Source organism: Metopolophium dirhodum, chromosome 6, assembly GCF_019925205.1.
Source record: "Metopolophium dirhodum isolate CAU chromosome 6, ASM1992520v1, whole genome shotgun sequence".
NCBI classification, from domain to species: domain Eukaryota; kingdom Metazoa; phylum Arthropoda; class Insecta; order Hemiptera; family Aphididae; genus Metopolophium; species Metopolophium dirhodum.
The window spans coordinates 4,463,410-4,490,077 of record NC_083565.1 but is presented as its reverse complement, the minus strand read 5'-3'; the positions used below and the strand labels follow the sequence as shown (position 1 = coordinate 4,490,077).

The 26,668-nt window shown below is 40.4% G+C and overlaps 1 protein-coding gene across 2 annotated transcripts; it reads right to left on the bottom strand.

Moving 5' to 3' along the window:
- Window positions 1–349: 349 nt before the first annotated feature.
- Window positions 350–24,875, bottom strand: LOC132946491 (ras-responsive element-binding protein 1-like). 2 transcript variants are annotated; one of them, XM_061016512.1, is made up of 4 exons: window positions 24,620–24,875; window positions 5,103–7,187; window positions 4,151–4,967; window positions 350–3,280 (listed from the first exon to the last, which is right to left on the bottom strand). In XM_061016512.1, exons 2-4 carry the CDS (start codon window positions 7,178–7,180, stop codon window positions 2,864–2,866), a joined length of 3,312 nt encoding a protein of 1,103 aa, XP_060872495.1. In that variant the 5' UTR covers window positions 7,181–7,187; window positions 24,620–24,875; the 3' UTR covers window positions 350–2,863. The 2 variants fall into 2 exon arrangements, with proteins under 2 accessions (XP_060872495.1, XP_060872496.1); XM_061016513.1 differs by lacking the exon at window positions 24,620–24,875 and adding an exon at window positions 20,968–21,125.
- Window positions 24,876–26,668: the final 1,793 nt, after the last annotated feature.

The following is a 26,668-nucleotide window of genomic DNA, read 5'->3' as shown; positions in this document are numbered from 1 at the left end:
TACAGTAGTTGACGGTATAGTGTTGTTCTTGGAATTTTTTTTTGCCCGCACCGTGACACTGTGTCTGTACAATATTTTCTACAACACGTCAACACCACTTACTGACCAGTTACCATACTTATACCTCGCCGAACCATCCGAATGTGTGAACAACACGACGTGACATTACACAGTGAGAATAATAATGCGCATATAAATGACAATAGTTGTATAATATAATAACAATAATTATGCGCATATACGTTTGTGGAAAGGATGGGAAAACGGTTCATCCAATATATTACGTAATGATATTATACTTTCAGGGGATTAAATGATGAAAAACAACACAATGAAATTCACTCACACTGAAGTTTATTTTACTTTTCAAAAACAAACTTTTATAAATTAATAATAAATACAATATCATAATATACGATTTCTTTTTAAATTATTGCTTTTTTGCTTATTATTATTTTAATCGGAGTTCAAACACACAATAGAACTACGAGATAAATATTATAATAAATTAATTTAAATATAGGTAATGATTAATATTGCTTTAGCACTGTCTATATTACTATACATAAGAAATTATAATTAAGGTATACATTCGCGTTTAGTCTATATAAATAAAATAATGTTGGCGACTGTTTAATAATGGTATATAATAATAATAATAATAATAATAATGGGACAAACTTTAACCAATATATATAACGACTAGTATCACTTGCATAAAATAATAACCACGAAAAAAAAAAATGATAAAATATGCCAACTTACACACGTTATATTATAAATATATTATGTAGGTATATACATAAAAAAATAATGAGATAAAAAAAATGTTTACAGTCTGGAAAAAAATCTATCTATAAGTAAATAATAATTGTTGGTTAAAAAATTATAAACCTTTATAATAATATCATGATGGATTTGGAACAAAGAGGAATGTACAGAGAGGAAGAAAAGGGATGTGCCTTACACGACTAAAAAACTATATTATCTAACCACGTCTGTTATCGATACGATATTAGATATTATTATGGCCAAAAACGTCGAGGGCTCAGTACATACATTTTTTACACTATTATTATACTAGATTATTTCATTAAAATACACCTCTCGCTCGACTAGATATTTTCTTTAAAATTATTAATATTTTTTTTCATTTTTTTTTCTTTTAACGCACAATTAATAATAATAGTGCAGCCCAAAATTGACGAATAATAATAATAATAATAATAAATATAATAATGAATAAAACAGTGCTTAATAATAATATATAGTACATGGCATACACTCACACACTCACACACATATAAATGCATATGTATATCGATAAAATCTAATATTACTAATCCATAATTAAACATTTCTAGAAGTCTATAATTCAATAAATCATATACATTAATGTCAGCTATAGGATAACAACCCCGTTTATGTGTAGTAATAATAATATTATTATTGATGGTATATTATTTTATATTTTATGATTTCGTTTTACAGAAGTATTATAGTAATATATATATATATTATGTTAGTGCAGTCACGCAGACTTGCGAATTTCAAAAACAACGAAACCGCTCGCGGTCCCGTATGTGGTGTGTCAAAAAACATCGTTATAGGTAGTGAGTAACACTCTTAAGACTAAGCAAACCAATAGTATTTAATTTGGGGGTGTATGTACAGGTTACGTTATTAATTCAGATTTAATTCTCCGGGACATAGACGCTCCTCCCTTGTACGCAGTCGTCCGTCGACCAGGCTCTCGGGAAACCGACGAGCGCGCGTGTACGTTTGGTTGCGCGTCAATCCGGCGATCGACGTCGGAGCCGACTCGGTGGAAATTGCATTAATATACGGCGAGAGAGTACGGACGCGAGTCGAAAGATTTTTCTGCCGAATAATATTTTCGGCCGTTGCGGGAATTTCCGTAAGAGACGAAGAGCTTATGCGGAACGAAAAAAAACCTTTGAATCCGCGAACCGTCGAGTGCACGTTTACTCGTCGTCCAGTGTCGAGCGAGAAAACGCGAACTCGAGACGTTCGCGGGCGCGCGTACCGAAAGAGGAACACGCAAAACGAAAGAAAAACAAATAAGTAATCGTAAAAAAAAGTGAAATTACCGATACCGCGGTGGTAGTTGTCGTACACGAAACATGATGGTATAACAAAAAAAAAATCAATATTATAAATTTTTTATATCGTTGACACAGACGACCTCAGCAGCGGTCGACAAGGTCGTTTCCCCTTGGGAGGGGGGAGAGATTAAATTTGCAGGAGACGTCAAAAACGACTTTGGAGACCGAGTCGGTATCGAAAAATAGAAATGCTGACGCAGTTTCTTATTTTTCGATACCGACTCCGTCTCGTCAATTACACCACCGACGATACTAACAACTATAATATTTTACTACAAAACTTACCTACAATACTACAACTACGCTAACGATACACAACGGATCCGTAACTGTTTCAGTGATAAACAGTTTAAAAATACAATTTACTTTCTTAGAATACAATTAATAATAATAATGATATTATTGTAGACGCTCGGCGGCCAATCTCTACAATAATATCGACTAAAATTTAATAAGGCAACAACGGTCAGCCAATAACACGATTGAAGTATAATAATATACGGCAAAACGCGTATTTTCTTATAATATAATTTAAAATAACATAATAATAATAATAATATATACTTAACACTATAATATTATAAGCGTCGTCTGCCGACGACACGCTCTCTCTCTCTCTCTCTATGTATAGGGTACAATAATAATAATAATAATAATAATATGTGTGTAAAATTATTGACAAAATTATCATACAAGTGGGTCGAACCCGGTCACGGCCTGTGCGCGGGTGTCGGTCTTTAGTCGCTGCTGCTTTTGATTCCCAACATTTTGGCCGCGTCTTCGGGCGACTTCGTCTGCAACACCTGGTCGATGACCGTGCTGTCTCGGATGCCGAGCAGCGTGCCGATCAGGCCCGTGTCCGTCCGGTTGCCGCAGCAGTCCTCGTAACCGGTGATCGGTCCCGTCGGCGGAGGGGTGCTCGGAGGACTGGCGGACCTCCGTTCGTGGTCGCTACCGCCTCCAGCGCCGCCTCCGTACTGCTGGTCTTGACAGCCGCCGTGCTTTTTGGCTATGTGCCGGACCATGCTGTGCTTGAGCGTGAACCGACGCTTGCACGACAGGCACGCGAACGGCTGTTCCTTGGTGTGGGTGCGCATGTGACGGCGCAGGTCCTCGGCCGAGTAGAAACGGTGCAGGCAGAACGCGCAAAGGACCTGAGAAACGAAAAAATATTTGTAGGCCCAGTTACAGCAAATGCGTGTATATAATATTATGGAGGAAAGAAATTATATTGATTTTCAAATCTGAAGCGGGATAAATTTTTTTAAATAAGGCCTCATCGAAAAATAGTTTTTATGATTAATATTCATCATTTGAAGTCTAGTCAAGTGGAGTAGTAAACAATTGTCGATGTAACTACTCCTGTCGTAAAAATAAAGTGTCATTTTTATTCAAAAACACAAAAAATTATATCAAAAACATTAAAAGATCAATCTGTATATAAATATTATATTATTACTAATTAGGGATCGGATTTATTGAAAACATTTTTTTTCTATTCACGATAATAATGATAATTTATTTACACTTAAGCATTATGCTTAATGGGGAGTTGCAAACATGTTAAACTATTATTATTTATTACATATATCATTGTATCATAATTTGTATGTAATTATTTGTTTTGAAAAATAAATTATACATTATTATTATTTATGGACAGTATATAATGTAATATCGCATATAAATACATACATCATTTCGCGGAATTCCGATTCTAAATAAACAGATATCGATTTCATTTTTTTTTTTGTATTAAGTACTTTTTTAAACTATTTTAATAACTTCATTTTTTTAGAATCGTAAAAAAAATAAATATGTACAATAATAGGATTATTACGAAACAGAAAAAAAATGGTCAACAATAACGATGGAAACGACTGAGCTAGAATTATAAGCCCAGATAGAAACAAACATGCATGTTGGTTTCGTTTCGTAATTTTTAAATTGAAATCACTATAGTGTACCTAAATGTAAAATAACATAAAAATTAACATAATTCGATAGTACGAAGTGCAACCAACCTTTCTGTTTTCCACGTCGTCTTGTTTGACGGCCGACGAGTCATGGTCGTTGTCCATGGCCCCCTGCGATACCAGTATCTCGTAACACTCGGCGTGGTCGATCCGGATGTGATCCAGAGCGCCCTGTCTGTCCAGGTAGCTGCTATCGCACAGATGACACTTGAAACACGGTTCGGATCCGGTGACCGTGTTGGACGGGGTGATGGTGGAGGCGGCGGCGGCTGACTGTGTGGTGGTGTTGGCCGTGGTGGTCGCCGGGGCCGCGTTGTTGCCGCACCATCCGTTGAACATGGCCATCGAGAAGTCACGTTCCGACTCGCCACCGTCATCCTCGGTTCCGTCACCGCCTCGTTCGTCATCCTCTCCCGCGGCGCCACCGCCGCCGCCGCCGTTCTTGTCGAAGTGCACCCGATTTATGTGGCTGATCAGGTTCTTGCGCTTGGAAAACGTCACGTTCGGGCACGACGTGCACTTGTACGCGTTCTTAGCGTCGGTCGGCGCCGCGGCGGTCGTCTCGTTGTCGGACGACGCGGCTGACTTGCTGGGCGGCGTGCAGTGCAGGCGCAGGATGTGCCGGTCGCGATTTGACTTGGTCGAAAACGACAGCGGACAGTGTTTGCACTGGTACGGCTTTTCACCCGTGTGTGTGCGGATGTGGCGTTTCAGTGATGAAGTCCACGGGAACGACAGGTAACAGAACGGGCACAGCACTCTGTTGGGCGCGGCCGCGTACGCACTGACCTTCTTCCGCTTTTCCCGGTTCTCGTCCTTGTCCGTGTTAAAATTTATATCGATGTTGTTGTTGACGGCATTGATACTGTCGGAAAAAAATCAGAAAACAAATTGTTAATATTATTTAAAACCATCACTGCACACGTCATATTATAATTATAATATGTACGCATCGGAGGTCTCTTCACGTTTTTTCCTACACGTTTGACTATTAACTTACCTAGAACCGTCGTTTTCGGAATAGCTGGCAGCCTCACTGTGCTCTTCTTCACTGCTGGTCACCTCGTTGTGGTCCTCGTCAGATCTGGTGAACTGCGGAAATGTCTGGTGTGAAGCGTTGTCCAGCAATCTGGACACACTGACCAGATCGGCGGACTCCTCTTTGACCTCAGTGCACTTTTCCTTGACTCCAGCGGGCTTGTTGTGCTCTACGCCATCTTCTACTATGACGAGTTTGTCCTCCTCTTCCACTACGTCGTCATCTTCTTCATCCTCATCCACTTCGTCTTCGGTCCGCAGCAGCTGTTCTGACGGCCGGCATTTCAGCGACAAGGCCATTTTCACTTGATCCGAAATTGGCGACGTGTCCTGCTGTTCTTGTTTGACGGTCGAGAACTGCGGTTCTGACTTGGACGACAACGACCGGGGTTTCTTGTGCCAATCGGTCGGATGTTGGTTTTTAACGTGCCGGTCGCGGTTTGACTTCAACGTGAACGCCCGTTTGCACGTCTCGCAGACATGTGGCCTGTCCGTCCTAAACCGTCTCTGTTTGGGCACTAGAATACCGTTTTTCATCACCAACCGCAACCCATTGCTGTCTTTTGGTTTTTGCGCAACATCCACGGACAGTGGTGCTGGTGGCGGAGGCGGCACGACCGCGGGCTCGGGCGTCTCTGGCTTTGGTGGAACGATGGGGTCTGCCAGCTCTTGAGCTGGGACTACCACTGGTTCGTTCATCTGCCGCATTGCTCGTATCATGTCGACGGTGAGTGGTATGGGTAGCATGCGTTCCGCGGCCGGGTACATTCCGTTGAAGAACATGCGGTGCTCGTTGAGGAAATACGCGTGCAAAGGTGTGGGTAACGACAGGTCCATGAAGCCGGGCGGGGCGTGTGGCACGAATTGCTCACGGAACGCCATCGTTTCGGTCGGTTTGACGTCCTCCTCGTCCGTGTGATCACCGGCAGCAACTGCGGCAGCGGACGACGACGACGACGACGACCTCTTGCCGTTGATGGACAAATCTTGCGGTTCGCAGTCCAAGTCCTGTTTAAAACGCTTCATGCTCAGGTCCAGCGGCTCGTCGTACTCGTCCTCGTCGTCCTCCGAGCTCTTTTGGCCGGACGATTCGTACTGGGAATAGTCCGTCGTCGTTTGGTTGTGATGCTGCAAACGCAGGTGATGGTACAGTTCTTCGCTCTTGTCAGCGGTTGCCTCGTCGTTGGTCGACTGCGCCGACCCAGCCGGTTTATCCTCGTTCTTGAAGAGTATCGACGCCTTTACCTCGGCGTTGGATGCCTTGTGTATAGTGCGCAGGTGCCGTTCGCAGTTGGCCTTTGTGGTGAACGCGTACGAGCACTTTTTGCACACGTATGGCGTCTCGCCCGTGTGGCCTTTCATGTGGTGGTTCAGCGACGCCTTTTCAGTGCTGGCGAACTCACATATATTGCACGCGTACATGCCGTTGGTGGACTTGTTGTGGCTGGACGAGTTGTGGCCCTTAAGCGCTCGCAGGTTGCCGAATACGGTCGAGCACAGCCTGCACGCGTACGTGCGCTTGGCCTTCATGTGACCGTTGCTGCTCCTCTTGTTGGCCGGCGAGTGTGACATAAAACCGCCACCCACCACGGACAGAGGAATTTCGTCCTTGGGCGAGCCGCCAAAATACGAATCCTTGTCCGACGGATATCCATCGCTAAAGTCCGTGCTGCACGTCGAGTCACCGTTGTACGAAGACTTGACGGGTGTGACGTGCGCGAGTTCCGGGCTGTTGTTGAACGACATCGTTTTCGCTGGTGACTTTGCGGCGAATGCCGCGCTGTTGTTGTTGTTATTACTGCTGTTATTGTTGTTGTTATTTATGCTATTGTTGTTATTGAACTCGCGGTAAAACGTTTTGGCGGTCAGATTTTGTGGTTTTAAGTCCATGTGGACAGTCTGCAAGTGCAGACGCATACTGTAAGTGGTCGAGAACATGGCGTTGCACACGGGACACCGGCTTTCCCTTTTCGTGTCCAACACGGAATTACAGAACAACCTTTGTCGCAGATTGTCTACGCGCAACATTTCCGATGACATTTCAGACCTGAAACAGATGCAAATAATTCGATATTATGACAGTGGACGAGTCGTGGAATGATGATGGAAACATTTTTTTTTTTTGAAAGCCGAGACGAGAAGTCAAACGCCGGCGGGCGGGGGTGGGGGGGGGGGGCGGTGACCAGCAGCGGTTGTATGAATCGATTTGACAAGAGAATGAGTTATATGTATACATTAAATACGTGGATAAGAAGAGGAGGAAGAGAACATCGACGCGGGCCGTTCGGGCGATACATTCGGTCAGCATGGCAACGAGCGTTTATATATAGTAACAAAAGTTCAACCGCCCTGGTGATGTACACACAAACAACACCACGGCGTACCTACCTACTCGCTGTGTGTGTGTATGTGTGTGTGTGTGTGTGTGTGTGTGCGCGCGGGAGAAGAAAGGTCGACCCGTTAGAGTTCATTCTTCGTCGTATATTAAAAAAATGTATGATACGCGTGGCGTGTGTGCGCGACGGCAAGGTGCGATTATTATTATAATATTGTATACGAAATTACGCACACACACACACACACACACATCCATATGTACATTACATATATATGATCTACATACATATACACACAAAAGAGAAGGCATACGAAATAACCGCCAGCAGGTGTTTGCATGTGGGCAAAACAAAAAACGGAAGCTTAAATATTCCGTTCTATTGCTATAATATTCTACTATGTAGGTACAACTGGATAGGTATTCTCGCCGATCGATAGTCGTGACAACATCGCGAGAGTTAAGTCCATCGCTCACGCACCTCGCCGACGAGAGACACACACACGTTGAGTGAATAAACCGCGGCCGGCCGGTGCGGTTATTACACATAATAATAATAATAATGTACACCGCGCGCTGCAGTTGTTATCGACCATATTGTAATATATAATAATAATAATAATATATTATCATAACGATCGACACAATGACGTTATGATTATGGACCCGGGACCATGCGATGTATATTAAAGTATCTACATGGGGGGGAAGGAATCGAAGCAAATAAAATATTATATAGTATATTATATAGCTGCCAACACGTCGGGCGGGTGTGTGTTGACGTCGTTGGCCTTTGACACACCGGCAGGGGTCCGCCGTCGCGAGGGCTGCATCCTCCTCCCCCAGCACAAATCGAACAACAATAATCTTTTAATAACAATAATGCACTGGCGGCGCCTAAACCAGCGCACGAGCGCCCCGCCAATATAACAATATAATAATAATAATAATATAATAACACCACGCGTCGTCGGGGGATGCGACGGCCGCCGTGCCGCCACGAGTCCGGTTTGGAATTTCATATCTCCCCGAGGGACGGACGCTGCTGCCTGCTGTCCGATTGTGTTGTCGTCGTTACCTTCATTATATTATATTAAACGCTCTTTAATAAAAAGACACGCATATACATTTCAATTAATTTAATCAACCGGCAGCGGTGTTATAACCATATGCCCATCATATGGTTGATTACCGCCCACGAAAAACCGGCTTTGGTTACGTCAATTTAATGTTTTAATAAATTCGCGTACCTATTATCCTTTTAAGTCGATTGGAAAATATTTTTTTGTGGATAAATGTAAACTGTCACGCGTATAACGATGGCGGATCTAAACACTGTTTTACTGCAATATTCGAAATGCGTTTTTCGTACCTAGTTCTGTTGTTGGGTATCGTGCATTCGACGAAAAATTAATTATCTGTACTTAAAGGGTTAATAATCGTAAATCAGACTTTTGTTATTAACGCACGCTATTATTATTTTTTAATGATAAACAATATGGGTTAGTATACGAGGTGTTGAAAAAATCTGTTTGGCCGATGACTGTCGGTCGGGGTATATAATGTATACTAGCTATGATATTAATAATAATAATCACGAACCGTAGCTTTGGATCCAATTATATAAAAGTATTATATATTATTCGGCCTGCTGCTGCGGAGGTAAATCGAATCGTGGTCGGTTTTTCATTCTATTTTATGACCCCCGCAGGTAAGTCACGTAAAAAACGGGTGAGGGTGTGTGTACACACAAACATTATTGTTGTTACGTGTCCGCGGCGCCCTTTTCGGCGGCGTCGTCGAGGGGGATGTAGTCACCCCCATAGATACGGCGTGTGTTTATGGAACACAACAATAATTTAACGACAGCTTCACATTTGTTATTGTTATTATTGAATAGCGGTGTGGCGGCCGAAAGCCGATCGGCGGCGCTAATAAGCCAACGCGCGCGTAACGTAATAATATTGACATATTGTTATCATCATTGCGGCGTTAAATCGTTAAAACACTTTTCATTTTGCATAAAATTGTATGCATACATGACGATCCACTTAACTATAGGTGCACACGTTAATTTTCATAGTTAATTTTTTTGTTTTAAATAACAATATTGCTACATCTTTACAAGAAAATATCATTTTTTAACCATTTTTCGTCAGTGGTTTTAAATATATTATAATACAACTACCTATTGTTTTTTAATAACGAATAACAATAGCTAATTTTTTGTATAATTATATCGGAAGCAGCATGCTTTACTGAAACTGTGGATTTTTAATTAGAAATTAGAATATCAGGTGTTGAACACAAAGTTTGTGGTTAGAAATGAAAGCATTTTAAGTTTAGCTTAGCGAATAACGTTTGAGTTCTGTTTTAGTATAAATACTTTTAAAAAAAAAAACCTCTCCAAATATTATGGATAAGAAAATTGGTGTAGTCATAGTGTTGCATGTTTTTCGTGGGATCGCGCACAGCCGCACATGCGCATTACACATATACACGTATATTATAATTGTGTATTCGACGTTTCTCTAGGTCTTCCGGGCACAATGTTTTAGCGTAAAATTATAATATTTTCAAAGATGAACGAGTAATTATTATTATCGCGTTCCGCGCTAAGTCGCGTCCGTACAATAATATCGTAACACACACACACACATACGCGCAAGTATATAATACATATAGGAAGGAAAACAACAAAATACATGCTCGTATAATAATAATAATCTCACAGAACCTCATGTGTGTGTGTGTGTGTGTGTGGTTACAGGACCGGTGAACCGTACAAGGCGAGCACGCATGTAGACGACGTCGTTCGTATGTATGAAATAATATAATATTATTGTGTTTGTACTCGCGAGCTGGCCTGGGCACGATAATTGCGTATGCGCGCGGCCGGGATTTTTCCCAAGGTATACTACTCCTACATTATATTATAGTCTCCTCTGTGTGCGTGTGCGTGTGTGTGTGTGTATGATCAAAGATGGCGACGGATGCTGGTCATTGATGGGAAACAAAACGCACACACACACACACACACGCGACGTATAATAAAGGTCTTTTGTACGTACACACACGCACTCCCGTACTTACGAGCAGTCATGGAGGACACGGTAATAATAATTATAAGCCGCCCGCTGCCGCCCGCCCTCTAGCGAGAGCAGCAATACGTAAAAGCGAGCGCGGTGGGGCGAAGAAGACCAGTCGTTTTTCTCAAGATCGTCCGGTGGCGATTACGTCTTGCCCACCCACCTCCCCAGCCCCTCGTCACAAAATAAAAAAATAACCTGTGCGTGTTCTTCTCACCCGCGGACCATCTTCTAAACTATACAGGTACACATTATTATTATAACCATTATTATTATTATTATTATTATTATTATGTTTACGGACTCGAGCGCGGTCGACCTGTCCCAAAACGTCCGGTTGTAATTCCAACTGACGAGATTGGTTTATATGTAAATAATATATTATAAATTGTTTAGTACGTCATCGGTTAATAAGCGCAAAACATTAAGTAGGTACCAGATGAATATCCGATATGATTATTTGTATCGTTTTGTACAACCAATCGAAAAATGCTAGACCAATCGACGTGGTCCCTTTATCATATTGCATTAAATGATGATGATGTGGTAGGTACATCGCTATATTCTTTTTTATTTATTTAAATATGAAGACTTCATTATCTAGAGCTATATTAGCCTACTTTAGTACCTACCTATATTGTTAGTTGCATTATATATAAGATCATAGGGATCATGAAAATATATTTTATTTCCGTTTTTCCTATACCCCTCGTTTATGAAAATTTGTTTTTTTGGCTGCTCTGCAACACGCTGAGATCAATCATATAATTATTAGCGGACAATTTGATACTACGTAATATATAATATACTTTATGACCTTTTTACAAAACATTTTAGAAAAATTTAAACACCGACAAAACGATCGAACAAATTTCCAAGACGTGTTAAATTCCATAATAATATTAAATTTTAATTATATTATTATACACTATATTAGTATAATATTATGTATTATACACATATAATATAAAATATCAGTTGGGTTAGTTAGATTTTGTCGTGGCAAAATTAAAATGTTGTTTAAGTCAATTGTTGTTTTCTCGCCGTCTTGGAACGTCTTCGGTTGAGCGCGTCAGAAAAGTAATATTTTTCGTTTTCAATGTCGATCCAAGAGCTGCAAACAGCGTATAATATACTCCATGTATTATAATAATTTTGTCAATATTTTAGAAAGACAAATCGTCACGCACTATACATATATAATATAATATACACGAATAACCGATATCGTATTGTACATGTAATAATAAAAATAATAGTAATAATAATATTATATACAGCACAGTCAAACACAAGCGCGTGTCCGTGACCTTCGGACGGAGATTTTTGGTCTTCGGTGTTTATTTTTCGTCTCCGGTGAAAAATTATATACTATTATATACTATTATTATTATTATCGTACAAGGAAACGATATTATATCCCTGATAAACGTGGTGCAACCGCACGCATTCGTTTAGTGTGCATATTTACTATATATGTGTATATAATATAGGTAAGTGCCTAAGTAGTTGGTATAACGTACAATATTATTACGATGGCGCGCGCCAGACGACCGATCTCCATCAAAAACGATTATATTACTGCAGATACGCGAATAGCGTAGTCGTATACTAAAAATATTATGATTATAATAATATCAAATTAATAATGTGCAACATGGAACACGAGACGGAACAGCTCCGACCGCTAAACGATTAAAAAGACGTATTATAATATTATAAAATTATCGGTGACGACGGAAAAAAAAAAAAAACATAAACGCCGAGAGATAGAAAAACGCACCGTCGTAAACAGTTTTTTTCTTTCGATTTTTCGACGTGAATCGCGATAATTATTGGAAATCGAGAGTACACGCGGTGTACTTAAAATATTATATGGTTAATATGCATGACCGTATACGCAGCATAATATGACGACGACTCGCGAGGATGAACACCTCGCGGGACGATTTGAAAATACGTCTAATTGCTGTTAAATCGTCGTCGGCCGGAGAGCGTAAAAACGGTTTTTTTTTTGTTCTGTTTACCGACTTCGTCGCGCGCATTTGAATGGAATTAAAAAACTGTTGGCTCGACGATTTCGGTCTAGGCGAAAAATATAGAGATGGAAAAAAATTGTATACACATAAATATGATATCAATGATATCATAATAATATTATAATATGTTACGCTCCTCATCGTTTATTATATGGCGTTATACACACGGTCAAACGTAAATAATTATTGTCGGGCTTAATATTATTATTATGTTTTTTTCTCTCTATGCGTATATACGTTTCGCGCGATATATTATTGTTTATACAGTTCGTATTTTTTTTCCGACGGTATTCGTTATTATTTTATACTACAACATATTATGTTGTAGTATAAAATAATAGTATATGTGCGTTATGAGTAATTTCTGTTGTCATTAAGATTAAAGACGCACAGGAAAATGCACATTATGCGACATTATAATATTTTTATATTCTGTCCGATCCGACCGCGCAGAGTATTTATTTGTAATATTATTATAGGTATCTGAATACTCTCAACAACTGTGCGAGCGATCGATATCGAATGATCTACTTAACTTTTATCACTCGTGTGTTTTACACAGCGAAGAGCCGAACTACGCGTGTCGCACTTGTGATTTTTATATTTATTACGTGTTGTATACTTTATATGATCACGCTAATTGGGTTTACGGCGTGAAGAATATTTATAGTATATGTTTTAATACAGGTACCTACCACGTTTTGAATATTAATTTTATCAGTTCAACATTTTAGACATCACGTCGGTTATTATAGAAAAGCTATAAGAGACGGGCGTCTTTTATTCCGCCCCCTTAAAATATAATACAATAGAAAAGTCTTGAAATATAAAATATTCCACCTAATGTACCTAAGGTGTCAAAATGTGTATAAAATATTGCAAGGTTAGGGTTTATTCGCGCAATAGTTAAAATATGCGCATCAATACATCGAAACGCACATATAATAATATATTGACGAATAGGTTTTATTTTGGGTTTCCTATTATATAGTTTGGAAAAAAATGTCTTCGGATATAATATCATGTTTTTGTGCAAGACAAACATTTTTATGTAGGTACATTTTTCGAGCAGTGAAATTCATCATGCGCGAAAGGATATTTTACAATAATATGATATTATTATAATATTGTAGCGTGATCGCATCACACAGTAATATTTCCGCGCACGTTGCACCGTAGCGAGGACACGTCGAACGGACTTCGGTGAGGCCCAGACGGCCATCACAAGCCCGCTGCAGTCGTCAGCCTCCCGCGCGGTGTCGCATATTATATTAATATTATTATTTATTATATCGAACGAATTAAAAAAAAAAAAAAAACGCGTGCAAGTACCAAACTATACACATAACGACATTGTATACGTTATAATTTTATATTATTATTCGTTACGCGGTCGCTGGTATAGTTTTTATTTTTCGTTTTACCGACGCGCATAATATTATTATTAATAATAATAATAATAATCATAATCATAATTACACGTCGGCTGCAGCGGTATAGCGATAATAATAATAATAATAATAATATGTACGTACGCTCGCGCGCGTTATTATAATATTATATAGGTACCTATAGGTACTGACTGCTGCAGGTATATAGACGAACGCAGCTGTTTTTCAGAGCAATGATCTGCGGGGCACGTGCTGCTGCTGCTGCTGTCCCGCGTACAGCTGCACAGTCACCTGGATAACCACCCACTACTCCTATCACATAATATACCTGTATATTGTACCACCGTAGCCTACATACGTAGTGCATAGGTACATATATATTATATATGCACATTATAGGCGCACACGCCTAAAGATGATAATGGTACACGCACTGCAAACACCTTTTTTCCGTTTGTTTTTTTTTTTCCCCCGTTTAATTTTTGTAATAATTTTTTTTTGGTGTTCGCCGCGACGGTGCGATCCGAAACTCCGACGGCAGCGGCGGCGACCCCGCGCAAACAACGCGACGGCTTGTTTCTTTTGACACGGCTTGTGTAAATAATAATAGATGTATAGGTATAATATAATAGTTTGTGTATTTTTTACCTATTTTTTTTTCTCTCAAAAAACACTATATCATATACGATATTACGACACGCGTTCGCGCGGATGGAGTGTCGTCGTCGTCGTCGTCGCCGTCGCCGTATAAAAAAAAATTTTAAAATGACGTAGTTCCACGCACTCAAAAACCAATAAATCGTACATTATAGATTACAGCGTTTAATAATACAATATGACACGTCGAGTCAGCGGTATATTATTATTATATACAATATTGCGCGAGTCGTATAATATGTATAATGCCGCGGCAGAGTTTTCCCGCGCGTAGATATAGGTACAAAATGTACAATGGAAGAGTTTCTGGAGTTTAACCTCTAAACAGAAGAAATAATAATAATGACAAACAATAGCTCCGCGTGTGTTGTACACGAAAAATCAAAAAAATTTAATACAACATTTTTATATATATATATATAATAGTATTATATACCTGGTAATAATATCATTATCATACACAAGTTGCGGAACGATTGCAAAACCGTTTTTGATTCCGCGAGTTAATGTCGTAAACCAGTGTGCACGCATAATAATATACACTATAGGTATTATAGTGTTGGATAGAGGTATATAGATGCGGTAGATATATTTTCATGTTGACATGTTGTGGCATGATATAATATATGAATATGACACGAGGTCGAGAAAAAAAAAATTTACCAATTTGATACACCTAATATAGTAAATAAAATACGGAGATAATAGGTAGGGTTTTTTTTTTAAAAAATTTCCACTGATATAATATTTATTATATACGTGTTCGCAATTTTTCGGCCGGCAATTTATATCGATGGCTGAACACGTATAACTGCGCTCTATAACCGAGATAATATTATTATTATAAATGTTACGGAAGAAAATTATTTTTTTTTTTAATATCATCTTTCCCCCGCCGACGAGGTCACGAGCGATAATTATTATTATCAGTGATTACAGCGAGTACAATAGCTGTAATTCCGCGATAGGTATTATTTTATCTGAAAATAAATCTCCACGTTTAATCTACAATAACGAACTCGTGTTTATTGTGCAGAGAACGGATACAGAATAACGTCACAGATGTAAACGATACGATGAAGCGCAAATGTGAGTTCCCGAAAGAATCCCATCGTTTTGTGGTCATAAACCCTCTCCCCCCTATATACGACCAAACAATCCGAATGCACGACCATTACGCAACGGCCCGGTGCGAAAAAAATTTGCGAAACCTAACATAGATTTCTTACCATTCAAATTGATTCAAAGTTGAACACTCATTAGTCATTATTATTTCGAAAATAAATTAACTTTTTAGGGAAAACACAATTAATAGTTTCGGACAATTTAAATTGTTTGTATTGTCCTCCTTGTAAGTTTGTCTGATGATTCCATATACCTATATAATATCATTAATGATAGTTAGATTTTGATTTCTCAATCAATTTGTTTTTAATTTGTTTTTTTTTTGTCAGTACAATAAATCGGCAAACCTCTCTAAGCTAAAGGTTAGGTTAGGTTAGGTTATGCAGTGCTCATTTCGGGTTATTACTTATTATTATAGCAGTTAGCACTCGGAAGGAGTGCAGGACACATATATAAAATATACAATTCGAGTGTTCCAATAAAAAATTATTCGTAATAATTTCAAATGAACTCTGAACACGAAGCACTTTTCACACTGACTTCAAGTTATCACTATAAATTCCAAGCAAACATTATATTAATATGCTTCAAGCAACTTCATCGACCAAATAAAATTTGTTAGCAGCACGGAATATCTAACTATCTATCTTGATATATTTTATTCATAAAATGTTAAGAAATGTATTTATATTGTGAATGGTTACAATCTAAGATTAGATTTAGTTGACTAGCTAATGCCGGGTTCTGTGAACAATTAATCTTGCTGAAAATCGTATGAACAAATAGTGAGCTGTTAGTCCCTATATGATTTAGTGGCCCTCTGGATTGGTCCATTATACGTTTTAGTATGGAAATTGGGAACCATTAATTTGATAAATTTTTATGCAACCGGATACAAGCCAGGGAAAACTATAAAGTATTAAATTAAAAAAAAAAACTCCATATTTTTAGGACGACCGCAACGACGTACGAAAATATAAAAACAATAATCTATGGTCAGACACCACACCCGCCCACGGTAAGTCGAAAATCGGTGTCTCTCGCGACGATCGGGGTGTGATGACGTCATATATAAATCGTGTAATGGTATACGCGTGTGTGTGGTGTATACGCATTACACGCATTACACGTAAAAATGCCTTAAATGGTATAATAAAGACGATCCCCGATCTGTAGATCGTTCGATCGATCGCCGCCAGGACGACGAAGCCGAACCAGTTCCGTCGCCGTCGCGGCGGTGCTGTACCGGGATCTCCTGAGGCAGACGACGACGACGACGACGGCACGTCGCTTCTCCGGCGTCGGCTACGACGTTTTATCGACGCGTGTAATTGACCCGCCGCCACACCGAGGCGCCGCCGCCTGCGCTCGCCCATTCACTCTCGTCGCCGTATTATTGTCGTTTGTTGTTGTTGTTTGTCATTATTATATTATTTCTATACAATCTTGATTTACGCGATCGTCGTGTACGCCGTTCATCCCCGACAGAAAAAACCCTTCGGCGGGAATGCACCGTGTAAATAATTTCGTATAGAGCGAATAGTTGTGGCGCGGCAGCGTCATGGGCGCGGGCACGACACGATATTATTATTATTATTATTACGAAACACGCCTCGCGCCGTTCGTCGCCGTCGTCGGAAAAGAATTTTCGCGCAACGGTTGGGAAAATTATAAACGCACACACACGGATAATATAATATAATATTTTATTTTATATTGTACGAATGGGTTGAGTATTGTTTTAGATGCGGATCGGAGCGGTATTGGAAATACAACGAATAGAGGATTACGTTTTTTGTCGCTTTTTGAACGGTAAAAATACTTCGATCTTCATCAATATTGATATTTTTTTCCGGTAGAAAAATAAATCTTTTATATAGATAGACTTTGAGGAGATAATCGAAAGTGAAAAATTCCCAGTACTTCTCTAAATGATCGGGAAAAACGAACATTTTCACGCGCAACCAGTTTTCAAGAAAATTGATTTTGTTATTTTGTTTTCATTCAAAAACAAATAGCATCTGATATACCTATCAACCTGCTTGAAATGTTCGCCAAATATATTTTATATTATAGCACTTCATATGTATAGGTTAAACAAATATTTTGATCGTGAATTTTAGAGTTTTTTTTTTTTATAAATAACAATCCAAAAAAATGTACGCTCAGTCAAATAGGTAGCTTGAAAATTTAATAAAAGGTTACCATAATATATAATTCGCCGGCATCCTAAGAGTATTCCCGCGCACCCGTTGGGAAAATTATGCACGCACTCACACACGCACACAGATAATATTCACCTAGGTAATATTATTTTATATGCTATACGAATATTGTTTTATTCTTCTCTAGGCGGTAGTCGGTCGCGTTATTTTTAACGGACGTGTATATTATTATTTGTCGTCGTCGTCACACGCGCATATAGCATAGGTATAACCGAAAAAAAAAATCATTATACATTATATTGTTTCGTTTATTTATATTATATATTATATTTGCGTCGGGTCTCTCTCGCGCGTTATTTAAGACAAAAGAGGGAAGAGAGGAGTCATCAGAACGACAAACGCGTATCGGCGAGATGGGGTCTTCGTTCCATTGTCTATATACGTGTTCGTAATGAAAAGTATCCGGTTTTCGGCTTCTGGACCGGGTACGACGGCGGCGGCGGCAGCAGCGGAGCAGAGCGGCGAGTGAGGTGGCGGCGGCGGGGTGGGGTTTTATCTGTCCGCGGATGAAAGGGGGACGGCGGCGGCGGCGGCGAGCGGAAGAGGAGAAGGAGGCGGAGGACGACTACAGGAAAAGAATGAAAAAAAAATAAACGTCGGACCGGACCACATCCTGTGTGTATGTGTGTGTGAGCGCGTCTTCTTTAATATAATATTCTTCCCGAGCTCCCTGCACTCACACACACATATATATATATATTATATACATAAGTGCAACGATGCGTCGACGGAGAGAGACTTGGTCCACGCGCGTTATACATGGTATAGGTACCTAACCTATACCTGCCTACCTACATGTATATACCATTATTACGTCCGTTGCACACACCTATGTGCATTACACCGACGACGTCACCCGAGTGTACGATAATCACACGGTGTAAACCTATATATAGAATGTAATAACAACTACCGTGGTGCTCGTGTGTATATGTAAAAACGGAGCACTTGTACGGTTTTCTCGCCGTTTCCTCTTTGCCGGATACGCGCATCCTCACAAGTGTGCCTGCCTACACGTATATATCCTCATGCGCGGCGCGTCCGTTTTCCGAGGGTCACCCCGGTGGGACGGGTGGTGGCGATCGAGACCGGACGGGGCTTGACGTATTGTCGATTTTTTTTCATATTTCATATGCATATAGGAAGTCGCATGGTCGGAAGCGAAAATAATACGATCGGATCTGAGAAAACGGCGGGACGACCTGGACAGTTCGAAACATCACACGTAGGTCTAAAATATATATTTTGGTGGTTAGCTATGCTCGGTCGTCGTATATATATGCGGTTAACAATATTATTGGATGTCTATATATATGTCGCCGCGGCGATCTCGGGATAATATGCATTTCGGTCGGACGATTTCTCGTTTCGTTTTTGTTTGGTTGTTTGTTTGTTGTTTTTTTTTTCAACGCCGGAAATGTTTCCGACGATTTACGGGCACTGCGATCCACAAACGGGTCGTTTTGGGGCGGGGGGGCATCGCCGCGCGTAACGACTACAAGGTGCGCGCTGTAACGGTTTTGCGCCAAAGGGTTAAGAGTATAGTCATATAGGTAAGTGTAAGGTAAGTGTATAGCTTCCGCGTCTATATTATAGGTACGCGAGTTAAACAAAAAAAGGACGCACTCGGAAAGCGGGATGACCAGTTTTTTCACGTTGCCTCGATGACCTTTGACAAACGATGTAATAAAATTGAAATGAAAAGGAATATGGAAATTAGGGATTATCGAATGCGCCCCGCGGATCACGGCGCGAAAAGGGTGCACGCCGTGCCTCGCGAGGGGCCACGGAGTGTAAGATAGAGGGAGAGAAGAAACGAATAAATAATGATAATGATATATATTTACGAGAGAGTGTAATAATGTAATGTATTTTGATATGCAGAACAAGACTGTTGTTATGAGGTCTCGAAGGATCACTCGAGACACATCGTAAATGCGTATCGACGTTTATCTCTGTGACTCGTGGAGAGCCTCTTTCGTCGTATAATGTGTTTCATCATCGTTCGATATACAGATTAAACGCCACGTTACAGGCACAACGTTACTATGTACGAGTTTTTTAATTCTTCCCGATTTCTTATCAGACGCCACCGGTCGTGGTGGTGGGTTTATATCGGTGATAACGGCAACAATATTATGATGCAATATTGAATATTTATTATGCAGAAAAACGCGTCCCGGCGGACGGAATATTTTTTTTTCATTTGCCGAGTTTGTTTGTTGGTTTGTCACTAGGTTTTTTTTTTTGTTCGAGAGCGTTTCCGGCGAGCGGTATTCGTGAGTGAGAGACTAGTAAATAAAATATCCGACGGCAACAGCGACTGCGGCCGAGAAGAACGCGACGAGCAAATTTTAAATAATAATAATAATGTTTTTTCCCGATCTCGTGTCGGCCGATTCTTTCGTTGTTTCAAAACACTGGGACGAACACAATACTATAACATCGTCGTCGGGACAACAATATCATCATAATGCATAATATATTATGGTGAAAAAAACGTTAAACAAGACTCGACGAAAAATATAAATCGAACGCGTATCCGCTGACGCAGGTAAAACCCGGTTACACACATAATATGGATGTGCAACACATCATACGACATCGTCGAGGAGCATAATATAGATTCAAGCACGGATTAAAGAGGCCTAATAAAATACGTTTTCTAAAATTTAAGTTATACTAATAATTAACATGACAATATTGTACAATAAGTATTATAATAATTATGGGCACTACAATGAAAATGAAATAAATTATTATGTATATACAATTAATAACCAACCGAAAGTAGTCTTTAAAGTGATTATTATTATATTATTATTAAGGTATTAAAAATAATTGTACAATAATAAAATGAGTAATGGCGTTTTTAAAAAATGACGGCACCCAGGGCGGCCCTGGCTCCTCTTAAAACCTAGTCTGGGTGTAGTGCAAATAACCGTATAAACAGTTTTGGAACTAACCTTGTGCACAGCCGGTAGATATCCGTTTTGAGCAATAACGTTGTACAATAACATGGTAACAATATCGTAGCAGAAAGTGCACGGCGGCAGCGTTACAATAACGCATGACGACCGACCGATATCGAACGCCGAAGAGACAAGATTAACGACGACGACGAATTATTGTGTTTTTAGAGTAGAGAAGATTCGAAGTATTCTCAAGACATATTATTATTATTATTATTATTATTATTATCGAAAGATAAGGCGGATAATTTTCTGCGATCACTTTTAGGAACTTCAGACACACATATACACACGCACACGCCACGCACAGTATTTACGTATGTGTGTGTGCTCTCGTTATCTTTAGCTAATACTATATTGCGACCGTGACGTTTGTTTAGGAGATAAATAAAAAGAAAAAAAACGCGACAAAGAATAATAAAGCTGCGCCCTTTTGCCGGTACCTATATACATACATTTCGTTTCCCGGCGCCCGCCGCCGCCGTTGCAGGCAATCGATTATTAGACGTGGAACAAAAAATAAAGACGAAAAAAATCAATAGATGTATAATATTGTATCGGTTAAAAAAACCCAATTTTCGGTTGATTTTCAACATTGAAGTACCTGCCAATAAAAAGTATTTCGAATAGTTTTCAAAGCACCGCCGAGAAATCACCACGCTAAATTACAATAATTTACGCCTGATTAGATATCTGAACGGGTTAAGGATGATGGCCCGATGAAATAATTAAGGGGTAGGGCGACATTTTCGTGTCTTGATAAATATTCTGAGTTGAACTACCTTGATTTTAATTGAATTATAACGAATCATGTGTTACCAGTCTATAATTTATAAACTTCGACATCGAGATCTTAACAAGATAGCTGACCGAAATAGTCATATTTAAATAGAAATTTTTTCGAAATGCATATTTAAACATGAATAAAAATATATTTATAAACACTACTCGGTTGTAGTGTTTCTCCTAGTAAATTATATCTGTTATTTGAAATATCTACAATTGTTCAGGAATACATTAAAAAAAAAAGGTAATTAATACACGAGTAGGTATAGAATCTATACCTACTCGTGATATTACATTATAGATAGTTAATATGCGAGTAACCTACGCGTTTGGGATGTAGATATAATTTATTATTATTACTTATTAGCACGACAGTCGATGCACACTGCACCCGATAACCACATCATTCCAGAATTATTATTGGATCGAATCGTTTTCCGTTCTCTGCTTTTGATATGTTTGGAAAATAATAATTACGAGGGACCCAGTCCGCGAACGTCCTCGAAAAATCCGCCACCGGTGGTCTCATCATATTATTATTATACTGTTGTAGTAGATAGGTCGCTGCGAGATGGACCGCCGCCGAACGGATTCCGCGCGCTCTGTATACCACACGATTTCCACACTGTTGCCGTCGGTCGCTTCCGATGCGTTATTTGTTTTTATTTTTAAATATTGTGTCACACAAACGACAGCGCTCCCGATAAATACCCACACGCGTTTGCCTGCCTACACGGGACGGATCGGCGCTGAAGTGGCGCGTCGTCTCTATCTCGTCGGTGTTCGCTCGTCTGTAGTATAATATCAATTACCGTATTATTGTATATAGTTGCTGTAGTATAATATCCGTCTGTATAAATAATACTAATATCTAACGTGACAAATAAGTCTTCCTCTCCCACCTCCGCCGCGCCGCGTAGAGGTATTCGTTAATATTTTAATCGACGTTTTATCTGCTACTCGGCAGAGACATGTGATCGGCGGCGGCGGCGGTGGCGGCGCACCCAGAGAGATTCGTCGACGACGCGTACTTTCCGTGCCCGTATTATTAGACGGCGGTGGATCGATGATGATACTAATAATAATGATTCCCATTATTAGATCTCCGAGGAGAAAACAAAGCATAATAATATCCCCCATCTAACGACATCGAAACTTAGATAACGTCAATGATCATTTCTGCTCTCCCGCACACGGCTAATATATTGTTGTTTTAACCATTCTATACGCCACAACAATAATAATAGTAATAATGTTGTAGCCCGACTAAAATGTTTTTTACCCACACGCGCTGTTATCGGATTGGTACCTGCGTAATTGGATTTATGTGTACAGAGAAGACTGCCAAAGCACCCGCAGCCATTGGAGGTATTTACTTTTTACGCGGGGAGTATTCGATAACGACAATATCGATCGTCAGACGGAAGACGAGTCGTATTTTACCGTCGGGGAAGCCGAAAAACCCGGAAAAACTCGCAAGACCGCCGCCGTCGTACAAGCTCCTGGGGAAATGGTAAAATTTTAGACTGATTTCAAGCCAGTGCAACAACGTCGCGTACGCTCGTCTCCCTGGATGGCGCGCATATCCGGTTTTCGCGCCGGGATCACCGAGCACACGCTATCCAGTTTTCGGAGACAGGCTCGCGCGCGCGCTCCCCCTCGGGCCCCAAAAAAGGGGTCGTCCCGTATATTTTTATTATTATTATTATTTTATTACAATTTTATTGTCATTCAAATTCACCGCTCTGACCCCGGAAAAGAAATACACGCACGGTACCTACACCTATATTATAATACTACCTTCCTACCTACCTACCTCCACACACCACGTCCTATCTAACCGTCCGCGGCACAACCGAGAGACCCCGAGTCTGCGAGCAATTGTCTCGACACAGACACAGATACTGCTAAGGCAATGGTCGGGTGTACGCGTTATATCATAATATTATTATATATACAATTATGTGCACTTAAATCTCACGTACTGCAGGCAGATAACCCGCGCCGCAAGGTATATATTGGTATTATTAACCGACGCTATGCCGCCTGGTCGTCGCCGCCGTTCGTAGATTAGTGTAACACAATATTATGATAGAGCAGGTGTGACATAGCTTTGAAAGCAAATATCGCGTCGACGACGACGACGTATTGGCAATATTATTATTATTACTACTTAGACCGTATAGAATTTAATATTTTAGTCGGCTAAGAAAAATAATATTATATGTTATTCTTATTATCATCGGATAACAAAATAAAATAGCGTCGTCGGTCGTGTCGTACTCGAAGAGCCTAATAATATTGTCTAGCATCGCTACAAGACGTCTCCACTAAACCGTCCGGTGCCGACTGGACAGATCGTGTACGACTCGCGGTTTCCAGAGAAATTCGGTCGGTTGCGGCTGCAGATTACAGATTCGCATTTAATCGAACACGGGTACACCGCCGATAAGGACGTGTGCACGTCGTAAACACACCGGAGAGATAATATTTACATCTCTAACCGAAAGAGAGTACGAAAATAGTCTGATCGAATCAGAGAATAATATTATTATCGACGCCGACCGTAATAACTCAATATCGGGTGACGGGAATTAGGAAATATGTATATTTTTAAACGCACTCGAGCTCGGGCTCTTCCAGGTACACATGCTACCTGCCTGCCTCCGATCCTAAATACCATAGTAAATAATATTAATCATTGAATCACGATCCGACGACGTCTGTAGAGCCCCTCGTGGAAAACGATAACGATATTGGCACCGAAAAATATTTATAAAAGTATCGAATGATTTTGACGACCCGTCCCCGACGATTTAATTAATTACCCATTTATAAATTATTATGTTTTTGTTTTTACCTGTGGTGCGAGGTGGTGGATCTCTCGGGTGGCGTCACGTATCTTCATGGGCGACGGCGGATGCGAGCGGGCCCGTCGTCGATCGTACGTGGCGAACGTGTGTCGTCGTCGAAGAGGTGACGGATATCTTCTGCGCGCGAGACAACTGGTGCGCGTGTGCGTATGTGGTACGTGTGGACGCAGGCGCGATGGTCACGGTCCGTTCGGAGCAAACTCCACTGCGGTCGACGGACACAGCAGCAGCACTGCGGCGGCGGCGGCCGTCGCGTCGCGGGACAGGTTGCACGCGGGGCACCGGGTACAGAGACGCAGCCGACCAATCCGGACGCGCGCACAGCTCGCCGAGTCCTCCCCTCCGCGCCAATCTCCGCGCCGATCTCTCGATTGATTTGCGTCGGTTACGTGACCGCCGCGCCGCTCGGCGCGCGCGTACCCAGGTTCCCCACCACCCACTCAGACCACCCGTTCATCCATACCCGCCCGCCCCTACGATCATCCTCAGCGATGCGGCGGGGAGGGTTGAGCGGCTACGATGGTCGTGATGGTGGGACGGGGGGGGGGGGGGGGAGACCGTCGTACAGTCGGTTGTGTGTTGTGTTTTCTCTCCTCTCGCCACCGTCGACCCGTCGTTTTATTTATTATTATTATTATTTTTTAAAACTTTTTTTACCTCGCTGCGGATGTCGCGCTCGGCGTGTTTGTGTGCCACCGCCACCGTCCGATATCGATTTCGAAAAGAAACGCGCGCGCGCATCACACACTCGGCACGTCTATATAATATTATAATAATATAATATATATTATATATTTTATATTATACCGTCGGCGGACGCGATAAGTCCGAATTATCGCGTCGTATTGTGTAATGCGTTCAGGTAACGTAGGTAGGTAGGTACTCACGAACGGCGATGTGGAATAGGTGAAGATAGATTTAAAAGATAGATTTACGGTGGTGCAATATAATATACTATAGTCCTCTGGTCCTGCAGGAGGTGCAAACGTTTTTAAAAGATTCCCTATATTCCCGATCCGCATTATCAGACGAAAGAAAAGCAAAATATGTCTATAAGAAAACGTAATAAAAAGTCATGCATTTTCAAAACTTTAAACTTGTAATAATTATAACTTTTAATATAACATGGTAACTCATAGGACATGGACCATCTTTTAAAAGTTTAAAAATAACTGATGAACATCAATATTTGTATACCTAATACCTATATAGTATATATATAGCTCTGCAGATAGTGGTAATATTGGTAATATGGCTGTATAGTATCTGCAATTCATGTTAGATAATGACTGAAACTGATATCAACTATTATAGATTATCATTCGAAGAACAACTTTTTATTGACTATAAATTGTGCACTACAAATCGAAATAAATAATGTTAGATAAAACTTAGATCATTTAAGTTCCTATTTCTGGTAAAAAGGTAATAATCCTTTTTTACGTTCAGAGGGTACACTCTAAACCCCCTCGGTACCACCTATATATGACGTATTTGATACCGTTTAATTTTTAAAGTATTATCGAGTAATACAATATCGACAGATAAAAGGACACGCAGCAATATGCAGCGGTTTTGAATCTATTAGGTAAATTGTGTTGGTTATCAGGTCGGGGAGAGTACGGTAGCACACGCGTACAATTTATTCTGTTTTTATTTTCAACGATTGAATTTTTCGTTTTCGTTATTTTGATCGATGAATATTGATCAGCACCTGTGATGACGCATATTATAATGATCATACCTAAATCGTTTTCCGCCAACTCAAGTTCATCTCATCGGTCCATATTATAATGTATGATGTGAATCTCGTCGACGCCGTGCCTGCTGTGGTAAGCATTTGCATCCGGCTGCTGCGATCATATTAAATTCGTTCAATCGTTTAGCGTTTGGCGCATATATCGAATAAACGGGAGACGACGTCGCCGGCAGATCATCGTTTCGGTCCATCGGATCACCCGCGTGAATGCTTTTTCGGAAGAGTTTTCCGCCCAACGCTGCACACTAAATACAGTGACAATAATTCAAATAAGCTT